The sequence below is a fragment of the Sapajus apella genome, unplaced genomic scaffold (genome assembly GCF_009761245.1).
Source record: "Sapajus apella isolate SASKATOON/1434 unplaced genomic scaffold, GSC_monkey_1.0 scaffold132, whole genome shotgun sequence".
Classification (NCBI taxonomy): domain Eukaryota; kingdom Metazoa; phylum Chordata; class Mammalia; order Primates; family Cebidae; genus Sapajus; species Sapajus apella.
In genome coordinates this window covers 3,764,202-3,776,956 of record NW_022437072.1, presented here as the reverse complement: position 1 = coordinate 3,776,956, position 12,755 = coordinate 3,764,202, and the positions used below count along the sequence as shown (strand labels likewise).

The 12,755-nt window shown below is 33.9% G+C and overlaps 1 protein-coding gene across 8 annotated transcripts in view; it reads left to right on the top strand.

Moving 5' to 3' along the window:
- Positions 1-12,755, top strand: part of KCNT2 (potassium sodium-activated channel subfamily T member 2) — a 412,694-nt gene that overhangs the window by 96,381 nt on the left and 303,558 nt on the right. The window contains exon 1 of one of the 8 annotated variants that reach the window (XM_032262876.1): positions 6,476-7,242. The exons of the other annotated variants lie outside the window; for them this stretch is intronic. Within the exon in view, the coding sequence (XP_032118767.1) occupies positions 7,160-7,242 (83 nt within the window). The 5' untranslated portion in view covers positions 6,476-7,159. Of the gene's footprint in view, positions 1-6,475; positions 7,243-12,755 lie in introns of those variants that run through there. 8 annotated transcript variants of the gene reach the window in all.

The following is a 12,755-nucleotide window of genomic DNA, read 5'->3' as shown; positions in this document are numbered from 1 at the left end:
ACACCATATTATATGAAACTGGATGTGAACAGTATGGTCAATGGGCTGAACTCAGAGCAATGTGAATGGTGATCACAAGGAAGTGACAACTTTTGATAATCTGCACTTATAGCTGGGCAGTTTATTCAGGCTTAACCTTGTTGTTGACTACCTAGAAGTTACAAAAATGACTAGTTGCTCACCAGCTCATGTGGGGCCAAGCCATGTGGCAAGACCAGTGGGAGGAAGGGTAACCTTCCCCAACCAGGCATGGGGCTGAATGGTAACCTGTTGTTGCCTGCCCCAATGCCCCTAAAGATAGGGAAATAGAAACCTGGCTTAATATATAAAGCAATATTGGGATAAAGTCACATGGGGTGGTTGCCCATCATAACCTGGAGTTAGTCGTTGCTTCCTGTATTACTGCTGTGGCTTCTGGATCCAGGGTTCCTCCCTGTGGGCATGGGTCCCTGCCTGGAGGATGCCCTCAGCTTAGGGAACGGGGTGTAAGGGTAATGACTGCACTTTAGTCAGGAGTAGACTGAGGTGGCTTTCTGGCACAGTGTCACTCAGCAGGTTTGGAGTGCAGGCATTCAACTCTGCATGATATGTAACCCTACCATGTAAGGCACAATAAGTGATCACTCATGTGACATTAGATTAGTGTTCTCCGTGAGCATAAGTACCTATAATAAAAGTGTGTATTATGTATAACATCTTTATACTATAAATTAGTGATGCTGGTAAACCCAAGATTATAAAAACGTGCAAAGAAAATAAGCGTATTTCTAAAAAATGTTTTAGACAAACTTTTTAAAGAGCCTAAACTGGAATACATTTTACTATGTTTTCTCAAGTATTTGTTAGAGTGATTTTCAGTTGTCATTGTTAATTGGAATTATCATTAGCAGATCCAGGAATCCTGGCTCTCTAATTTCCAGCGTGTTACTGATACTGTCTTTAAATGAACATTGTTTAGGACAAACACTTTTACAATATGTAACAGTTGAACAATTGAAATTTAATTCTTTGGCATTTTTGATTTAAAGCCAAATCACAGACAAAATGAAATGATGTTGACCACTTGGTGGTCAACATATAATGTATATATAATATACAGCATCATATAATGTATAATGAATACATTATAATGGCCGTACTTGATGAGGCCCATGGTACAGTCTGACACTCCTCCTAGAATGTTGGGCCTCTGCTTTTGTGAGGTTGTATAATTTCAGAGCAACTGACCCATACTTAGCAAACTTAAAGTATGACTGAGAAACAAACCTTAATGTTACTAGTGACTTTGTTCACATTAAATAATATGCATGGAAAGGGAAATTATAATCAGAATTATACTTCGATAATATGGAGCCAGGCAAGTAAAGAAAAGGGAAGTGGGTGGTTTTGAAGGATATTTAGTATGTAGTCCTTGCTGTGGCTAGTGTGTACTAGGAAAATTATATTAGAATTCTCCTCCAGTAGGGAGGATGCTGAAAATTCTCCTTTTTTTGTTTCCCCTCATTGAGATGACTCAGCAGAAAGGTTTCAGGGAAGTTGGGTCATTGCCACAAAGTACCTGCTTTTCCTTGAGTGGATTTTAAGATCTACCTACTGTATATCAAAAATATAGGCCAGGCCTGGTGGCTCACGCCTGGAATCCCAGCACTTTGGGAGGCCGAGGTGGGTGGATCACGAGGTCAAGAGATTGAGACCATCCTGGTCAACATGGTAAAACCCCGTCTCTACTACAAACACAATCAATCAGCTGGGCATGGTGGCACGTGCCTGTAGTCCCAGCTACTCAGGAGGCTGAGGCAGGAGAATTGCCTGAACCCAGGAGGCGGAGGTTGTGGTGAGCCGAGATTGCGCCATTGCATTCCAGCCTGGGTAACAAGAGCGAAACTCTGTCTCAAAAAAAAAAAAATATATATACACACACACACACACACACACACACACACACACACATTCAGTTTTTTATAGATTTTGAATTTACTTTCTTTTATATCTTGGTTTTACCTTTTAATTAAATTATTAAGAAACAGGCTTCCTTTTTTTTGGTTCTTTTATGATTTTAAAAGCTAAAGATGAACTCCTTTTAATATGTTTGTTCTACTTAATGCTAAATTAGTTCACAACAGCTTTTTTGGTCTTCCTATTTCTTTCTTATTCTTCATCTGAGAGTAATCTCAGGACATAGCATTTCTGTTTCAGCTCACATAATTAGTCTCCCCAACTCTAGCAAATACTATGTTAATAATAATTTTGTAACTTGTATATATTTATTGCCTGGAGTAAGGTTTCAAAATGAGCAAGTTTAAGGTAATGCACCTTATCCATTGTGTACTTTTAATGCAGAAACAATTTTCCACAGAGTCTAGTAGGAAAGCAGTTTACTCCATGGAACATCTCTATTTAAGATTTTCACTCAAAGCCTAAATGCACTCAAAATAGTTCTCTTTCAAATGCACTCAACACTAAAACACAGATAATTATCAGCTATGGGAAAAGTCTTTGAAAATGTGGTGTTGAGGCAGTGCATTAATATATCTTATATAAAAAAGATTCCATTTTTTTCCCAGCAATCTGTCACCTTCCAAGTTTTTGTGTAGGTATCATGCATTATCTTCAATATGTGCATAATGACAGGTATCATGTGTTATCTTCAAATTCTGCATAAAAGCCAATTTTAAATTAACCAAATTACATTTGGAGCTGACCATCTACAAGAAGAGAAGTCCCTCAGCCCTGGATTTATGGTGCTAGTGGAGAAGCCCTAGTTACCTGCCACCCACTCAACATACCCATTCTTTAGTGTCATGGATTTTCTATTCAGAGCACTTATTCCAATGTATAAGTAAACATTTTTTGTTGTTATTTTCTGCTGCTTCTGGCTATGATAAGAGCTCTATGAGAACAAAAGCTATTTTTAGTTCCTAGCTATATATATGATGACAACCAAATAGAAGACATAAGAGTTTTTGGGTGAATAAATAAATACTTCTGCATGCAAGCTGAGAAATATGTTTCTACATGGATTACTTAAATAATTCCTTGATTTCTAACCTAGGAGAAAGCTAGTTAAATCTCCTCATACCTAACATGGGGGAAAGCTAGTTCATATCTCTTGGGATACTAAGGACCCCAGAAGACTGAAAAACTTGAAAAGTTTCCAAATGCATTTTGGTCTGTAAGATTGCTGCCAATTAATGCCAGTATAACTGGTTCATATTTATAGTTGCTTTTCTGGAATTGTCAGATTTCTCTGTTTAAATGATCTTTATCATTATGAGACATATAGACCTCTCCACCGAGAAATACAAGCAAGGATCTACTTTTGTAATTGTAATTACCCCTTTTGTAAGGGATAATTTTTTTCTTACGTATACAGTCCTAAGAAGGCCAATAATTATTGCATATTGGAAGAGAGCTTCACTACACCAATAGCTTTCTCTTAGTGATTCTGTCAGAATAGCCCAGAAAGCCAGTGCTTTACAAGATTTTAGTAGGTGCAAGTAATACCTATGTTGAATTATTATATTCTTAATAATCCCCTTGATCACTAACTTGAAAATGCAAATTTTATTCCATACATAACTTATGTTATTCTTGGTTACCCATGAAAAGAGCAAAATTAGATTTGGCCAGATAGAGGTCTCTGTATGAGCTGATTATTTGAGAATTTTCTTTGCTTTTGAATTGCCGCTGCTTTTCTTTAGAAGGGGTACATTTTGAATGCCCCAAATTTACTTGGGTGGAAATTATGTTCCAAAAATGATAGCAGAGAAGTTAGCAGCCTGAGCTCCTTTGTTTCATTGCAGTGCCTTATGTTGTAGGTTGAATGATTTATGCCTTGGTTTATAAGAAAGCCTTATGAACTTGATTATTAATCAAAGTATATTAATAAAGTAGAACATTATCAATTAAGCATCCTTTCACATGTGGAAAAGTTTACATAGAGAGCAGTAGTAACTGATTTTGGCTAAGCAACAGAGAGTCATTAAACATGTTAGAGTTTGTTCCTAGTGATAAATTATTGGAGATTGCAGTAAAGTCTTAATTTTTTTACTCTCTTTTATTTTCATTTTCTTTTATTTAATAAATATTATACACATAGAATTAAGCTAGGTATGAAAATTCAAGGCTAGAGTAAGAAACACATAATCTCAAGGATTTATAGGTAGCTTTTTTCTTGTTTATATCATTTTTTCCCTTTCCTGTTAATAAGACTTATATTCCAAGTTGGGGCTTGGAAATGTTAGAGTTCCAGGTTATTAAGATTAAAAGTGAACTTAAGTGTTTAATGTTTCTACTGACGTTAGTTCTGGAAACTCAAAATCAGGTCCAAATAAATTACATGGAAATTGTAAATAACACCTACTTTTCCCTGTTTCTTGCTTGGCTACTGCTGGTGTTTATGAACTATTCAGAATCAGAATGAGTTGTTCCTGGCAGCATGGACTGTTATCCCAAACTGACGTTTTGAAAAGATGTCTCATGGACTTAAGTTTTAAATTAGAATATTATTTCTGTTGATCCTCATTTTATCCACTGTGAAATAAATAAATATGAACATGTGATAAGGCATCTCTTTCCTAAGATGGAAAAAGACTGATAAAATAAAGACTTTGTTGCTAAAAAAAAAACAAACCCAACATTTTACTGTAATGTTGAGCAAAGGAAACTAAACTATAAATTTGAGTGGTTTGTTAGCTATAGATAATGGGAGCAAGAAAGCTGACTCACGGAGAAGCCTGTTTAGAATACTGAGATGCTCTGAATTGCCACTTTCTGTAACTTCCACATGCTAGGAAATGCTGCTTCAGTCACCGGTTCTTAACTTCTACCAGCAGACATTTTACTGTAATTACATTAAATTGCTGAAATAAAGACATCTCTAATTACTTCATGGAGAGACTCTAGTACAGACTGACTAGAGACTCTGCTGAAATAATCACTGAGCTCTTATTTCAACAAAGTTACTGCAAATCTACATTTCTCAGCAATAATATTGTGTATTTTTACTGAAAGTCTGTTTTGGGGTGAATTTGTTGTTGTTGTTTTTTTTGTTTGTATGATAATGGTTATCATAAGAATGCCATAAAGATATGAGACAAAAAATGTGGAGAAGCTTTGACCTCTGGGTTCTATATTAGATATTTCACATATATTCTTATTTTATTCTCATAAACAATAGAAATTAGGAGTCATTACCTTCTTTTTACCTAGAGGAAATGGAGTTGCAGAACAGTAAATGCTGATGCAAATTCCTGTAGCAAGCCAGCCCATAGCTGGATTTAAATGCAAGTCAGTGTGGCTACAAAGTTTGTCTTCTTTTATTTCATGCCATTTTTCTTGATATTGTAATACTCAGGTGGTAATTTGTCCTTTTGGAAGTCTGTGAAGGGATTCTGCTATGTGAATGGCAAGAATACATTTTCACTGATGAGGGCAGTAGATATGGATGGGTCTAGCTCAGCTGAGTTGAAGAAAATGTCTACAAAACTGTGGATGGCAAAGCCTAGACTTGAAGAAATGGGAAACGCAACTCCCTACAGACTTTTCAGCAGAATAAAAGTTATGAGAATATTAGTGGACATGGTTCTTCATCTCTGCGTAGTGATAAGTTCAAGAACTTATGTCGTGTAAAATTGTTATTTACAGTAAAACTTTTGACCTTTGATTCATTCTTTTAAGTTTGTATCTGAAACTAACAAATAATTCTGAAAAATTGTCAGGGGCCAAAGTAATAATTAAATAGTAATTAAGACAAGGGTATGTTGTGATTTCCACTGTGTTCTATTGTTAAGTGAACTAATGTTACTGGAAAGCAGCTATTTGAATCTTTGTGTATATTCAAAAAGTGATTTTGAAGGGATAAACATTTAAAAAGTAAAATCATGGTTAAATCTTGTGATAGGGATGTTGGTAAGTATAAATGATGTTTCTTATTTTGTTAGCACTTTATTTATATTACATAAGCAGTATGTGATTACTGTAAGAAGAGTGGGAAATACTCATTAGTGACAATTACTAGAACTTCAAAAAAGCACAATATAATTTCAGCAATGCTAATAACTTAGTGTATAATATTTACCATTTTTTCTATATCTACATGTATATGCTTTACCTAAACAGGATCAAATCACAGTTTTTGGTAACCTATTACTTGTTTGTTTATATGCCAGTTTTCCACTTCATAGTATTTTATGAATAGGTGTCCATTATTATTTGTGATTGCAATACTATTTCGTATTGTTGATATATCAAGCATATTAAACTAATTTTCTTTTACTGAACAATTACATTGTTTTGATTTTTCAATCAAAACAGTGCCCTCATGATTAAGACTTCAAAAAATATTTATATACTATTTTGCAAAATTGTCTTCATATAAATTTAAAATCTCCTCCTAACATTTTGTTTGCCTTTTAATGGGATTTGCACATTTTCTAAATTTTTGCATTTTAATGGATTTATACATATATATATATTTTTTTTCTTTGTGTATACTGCCATCCCTGTTATGGCCACAATGAACTTCATATTTATTGTGTTTCTAAATGTGTAAGTCATTTTGTATTATGTGCGTCAAAAAATAGTGTCTTCTTGAGATTTGGCATTTCATACTTCCTGCAAGTATGAAATATGATTGCTGCATATTTTTCTGAGGCATCGGGCCTGTGTGGTTGGTAGACATTATCTCCATCTCATGAGGGATGGATGTTAAAATTAACATCTGATTTTGTTTACCAGAGAAAAGATCATAGGTTATATTTTCTGGAACAAGTGATATGTTCTATATTGTGAGCACCAAACATCTTGAGAACAAATGAATGTAAAGGATTTTTAGAAAGAAGCCACGAGGAATATTATGGCCATTTATTTGCTATTAATGAATGCACAGTGTTCTGTAAAATAATCATGTTAACCAGTACACTGGTCTTCCTGTATCATCATTTCCTTAATAGTCTGCCAAGCAATGCTGAATCAAAGATAGCATTAAAGGAATTAGAATCAGCTGCTGAAGCGGATATGTTTACATCCTATAAAATTCTTTAAAAATAATTGTAAAAACACAAGCCTCAATTTCTTTGATCATGCTACTGGATGAAAGGAGTATGTGGCTGTAAATAAATTTCTTTCTCTTGAGCAAGTATCTGAGCAGAAGATCATAATGTCTCCACAGCTAGTTCCTTGTGGATCCACATTTGTGCCTTTTCCACGACTTCAACCATCAATACCTGATTCAAAAGAAAGGTACTGTAGGGTAAGCTGTAACATCAAGGGGTCAAAATGATGACAACGATGTTTGGATGTTTTTGCTTTTATGTTTAAGGCTATAATTATTTACTCTTTACTTATTTATTCATCCAAAATAGGGTACTTTTCATAATTTGTAGTTTCAATGAACTTACATTATATGCTTTAAATATATTTCTTTTAATGATCAATGAGAGATAAAAATTTCAGAAAACTCTCTTAAGCATTAGTAATATTTGATTTCACAATTTAAGTTACCTTCCAAAGTTAAGTGCATATATTAAACACTGACTTTAAACCATTAAATTGTTCTCATTTGACATAAAATCTTGTCTCTATCATTGTTATTTAAATTGAAGATATTTTGATTATGTTATACTCAACATTTTTTCCAAAAAGTTACTCAATCACTTACTTATTTTAAGGTTCATATTTAGGAGTTAAATATGTATAGCATAATCATAAGCATGAAAGGTATGGGGCAATCTAATGCATAATGGTATCATATCTGACTTTGTCTGCCCTTGAATGATTATAACTTTCTTTCAAAATGCCTGCTTCTGTTCCTTTTATCAGTACATTTTAGGCCAGCTCCCAGCATTGCAGATGAGGTTGTTACAAATACATTGATGTCACCAGTCAAGGGAATAATTCTACCTAATGAGCGAGGGAAGTGTTAACCAATTTTTATTACTGACAGTCGTAAGCCAGCAAGAGGGAAATCTCCACTCCATTAACGATTGGGTTTTTTAAGATCAACACTTAAAACTAAAATGTTTGTTTTTGAAATGGACTATGCTAAAGTAACTGGGTATGAACCCATGAGTAAAGATTTACTGCATTTCTTAATAGCCCTTCAGTCAATAACACCTTCTTTGGCTTAGATATCATCAGAAAATAAGAAGTTAGTATGTACCATTTCTACTTGATTCTTGCTTAAACAATTCTAAGAGAAGTGAGGAAAGGAATTACATAACTTATTTTTTCAATTGAAATAACAGCATAGAATTTTCTGTTGAGAGGAAAACATAGAGTAATAAAACTAGTGTATCAAAAGACCATTTCTCAATCTGTGTAAATACTTGGGGCTACCCAGGATTGTAGTATTGAGAGTAAAATGTTCGTTCAGAATAATTCTACATCTGATTCTTTCTAGAGGATGCTCATATAAAATCAAAATGATTCGTCTTTCAGTGAATTGCCAATGATCGCAGCATGGGTGAACTAAACAAATTAGGAAATGGAAAATAAAACAGGATGCTTTCACAGAAAAAAACATAAGGCTTTAATTTGTGATCTGGAAGCATGTGTAATAGATGTGGGTCATTGTTCTATACCACTGATGGTGGAGATTATTAGATTGGTGACAGAGCCGTCATTCCGTTACTGACCATTATTCTGTTTTATCAAAAATGCTTATTAGATAGAGATAGTTCACTGAAATTAATTTCAGGCTAGAAAGTTGACAATTTAGGAGTAAGAAAAAATGGCAGAAGAAATTTGGTACATTAGCAAGAGTCATGTATGACCAGACTTATGTTCAAATACCTCAATGTCACTATATATGAAAGGGATGTACCTCTGTTCCAACCTTTTATCTCCTTTGGACTTGTTTTCTATCTGTAAATATAATTTAGTTCTAAAAAATTCAGTGCATAGAAGGAGATTTGTGACCCTTGCATCTAATGTTTGTACAAGGAAAAAAGTAAAAAATAGGGGCATACATCTTCAAAATGCGTTTAATTTTCATTGTAAAATTGTACTTTTGTTAGATCTTAGTTTCATGACTTAGTACTGTGACTTTGTGCCATGTACTAAACTTTCTGGGCCTTATCAGTCTCATCTGTATGGGGATAATAATTCTTAGCTCAAAGGATTTTTGTAATATTAAATGAAAAATAAAGCCCAGAATATAGCAGGCATGTGTTAAAATGCTGTGATCCACCTGGGTATGTACTTACATTAGTAAGATTGATTAATGTAATACAAGTACCTTTTGGCAATGAAAATGTAGATTGGTAATAAACTGTTTTTCATCTTGTTCATATTAGTTATTTGGGATTATTTTCCATTTCAATTTTAATTTTACCCATTTCAATTTTACCCATATATGCCAGTTTCCTACATGATTTTAATTTCCTACATGATTAGGATAAAGTGATTGGACTAGATCATTGTTGAAGATGCACAAGCGGTAAAGCAGGCTTCTTGAGCAGTGTTTTGATCTCCAAATTGAACCTTGTCATGACAACTAGTGAACTAAACAAATTGAGAAATAGTTTAAATATCTGCATATTACAGTGAGAAATTCAACTCTATGCCTTATGGTTTGTTCATAGGAATTATGCTCCTTCTTGTGCACCCGCACGTTTACTTCACATTAAATTATTTAAACAAATTGAAACTTTTCAAATGATAACTTCATATTTTTAATTGAATGAAAGTTTCTGAGTAACTAAGCATATGTCCTTCATATGCTTGAAATATATGCTATTTTCAAAGAGCACATGCTGATTCACAGGCAGATTAATGGTTTCCTATTAATAATCTTCCCCATGAAAGAAAGTCAAGCAGCTTTTAAAGTACTTGAAACTGTAAAGATAATGGCCTCATTTTCAGGAAATTTGTTAGATTATTCGTATCATTCATTTTATGTTACCCTGTTTTGCTAATAAAGTGTCATTACTCACACATGAATACTTTTGAACACATTTCAGGTAATTTAACCTAACTTCATGTTACTATGATGCATTTTATGTCTGTGCTTCAACCTTTGTGTTACTCATACCTTATATTTGAAAAACAGAAGGCAAATTACTGAAGCTTATTATCAGCTCTCATAAGTTCGATGAGGTCCATCTTTTTACATCAAAATGAATAAAAGAGATAACTTGCCATTTCAAATGCCCTTTTGCTGCTTCTCCAAGAAGTTTTGAGAGACGTCTTATAGAATAGTGGTCCCCAAGCTTTTTGGCACCTGTGACTGTTTTCTTGGAAGACAGTTTGTGCACAGACAGGTGGGCGCATGGTTTCGGAATGAAAAGTTGTTCCACTTCAGATCATCAGGCATTAGTTAGATTCTCATGAGGAGCATACAACCTAGATCCCTTGCATGCACAGTTTACAAGAAAGTTTGCAATCCTATGAGAAACTAATGTCACTGCTGATCTGACTGGAGGCAGAGCTCAGGTGGTAATGCTTGTTCACCTCCTACTGCTGGCCTAAAAGGCCACAGACTGGTACTAGTCCAAGGCCCCTGGGGTTAGGGACCACTGTTACAGAATCAGCACACTGAAGAGTAAGCAAAAAAGTGCTAGACACAGTCCCTGAGTTTGTGTTGTTAACACTTAAGGAACAAACAAGAACGCATTGGATCATCCAAATAAAACTACATGATAAGTTCTTAAGACTAAGAGTGAGTAATACTTTATGTATATAATTATATAAAAATTGTATATGTATAATTTATGTGTATAATGTAACATATAACATTTGAATGGACTGTGTATATGTACATTTATATTATATGTAATTTGTATATGCTATAATTTATAAAATATAAGCATTGTAATTATATATGTTTATATATATCATAGCATATGTGAATTATACATGAACAATTTTTATATAAGCATATGTATAAAGTTTCACTCACACTGAGCCTTAAGACCCTACCTTGTAGTTGTATTTGGATGATACAATATGTTCTTGCCTATTCTTATTTAACACAAAGTCAGGTACTGTGTCCAGCACTTTTTGGCATACCCCTCAGTGTGTTGATTCACACACACACACACACACACACACACACACACACACACACACACAGTCAGTTCTCATTATTTGTGCTACTTATGTTCTATAAACTAGCCATCAACTCTGCATTAGTGAGTACTGAGCTACTGCTTCTAGTTAAGTATAGGAATAGGATCCTATAAACCTTTGGTCACATTTTTGTCAAGTGTTCAATACATAACCTTGTTTTATGTATATGTCTATGTAAAAACAGCTTTTAAAATATATATTTCTATCACATAATTAAATATATACAGCGTTTCATCATAATGAAACACTAGCCAAGAAAGATTTCACACTTCCTGATCCTGGGTAACATGGCTGTAAACAGTAATGTAAACTTTTTCGGCTTTTAGCTGCATAACAGTGCTGCCTATTATGCCTTTCTTTTTTTACATCAGTCATCATCTCATGAATTCATAAGTTTAGGTGCTTTTCCATCTTTTCCATACCTCATTATGCACAAATAAAGTTTAGCACTTTCCAGAGCAGGCTCATATATGGATTGGCGATTATCTGGATGAACATTGAACTCACAGACAGCAGGCCTTTAACTCATGCCTGAACGTAGCTCATCTAACAGACATATTTCTCTGTAAGGTACATTACAGTCTTCTTGAGCTTAGGAACAGTGGCCAGAACCTTGACGTTACACTGAAGAGCTATTAAACAGGAAAATTACCAACAAAAAGTATAAAAATGCAAAAAAAAAAAAGTGACACTGTTAAGACCATGAAAAGGACACTTGTTTACAGTATGAGTACTGAAATGAGAAGGCAGAGCATGGCCTGGGTCAGCTGCATCTGAGAATTTGCTGTACAGACAACTGAATTTTTTTTTTCCTGCTTTACATAAATCTACAAATGAAAACACTACCCCGTGGTCATTTTCTATCTGTTTACCCACTTTTTTCGACAATCAAAAACCACTGAATAGCTACTCTTTTCATAGTATTAGCTATCCTTGTAAATGACACTGACATCTAATCTGTTGCTTGAGCTAGAATCTCAAAGTCAAATTTGACTTGACCTCCATAATAAAACAAACCACCAAACTGGTGTCTTTCTGTTTCTAAATAAATATTTGTTGGTTTGTTATTATTACTTAACAGCATCTTTTTCTTAGACTACTAAGGTTTCCTCACATTTAATCTTGACCCTTCTAATGTTATCATTATACTGGTATGAACTTTCAAAAATAATAGGCTTAACAAATCTCAATTTAATTCGCTTTGCATTATCTTTAAAGTGCAAGTTCAGACTCCTTAACTCCTTACAGAGCCCGCCAGTGTTTCCTCATCACTTTCTTTCTTCCCTTTTTCTACTTCAGCCATAGCAATATAAAATAGACAGAAATTGAAGATTCTGTAATAAAATACTCATTGTATTTATAAAAGTTGGAACCTAGTGATTTATTGACTTAGTATTTTTTAACCTAGAAGACAATTTATGAAATAAGAAATTAGATCTAAATTAATTGTCTTTTCTATTTGTAGAAATAAAATGAAAATTTGATAGCTTGGAACTGCAATAGGCAGCTACCCCAAATAGTAAATTTAATAACACCACTGTCAATATTATTTTTGATAATGATGTCCAGGATATAGGAAAATGAAGATGTTGCTTAACACCAAATATATCTTATTATATCTGACTTTAGTATGAACTTCATTGTTTTATATCATATCATGTAATATGTCTTGTATGAACATTTGA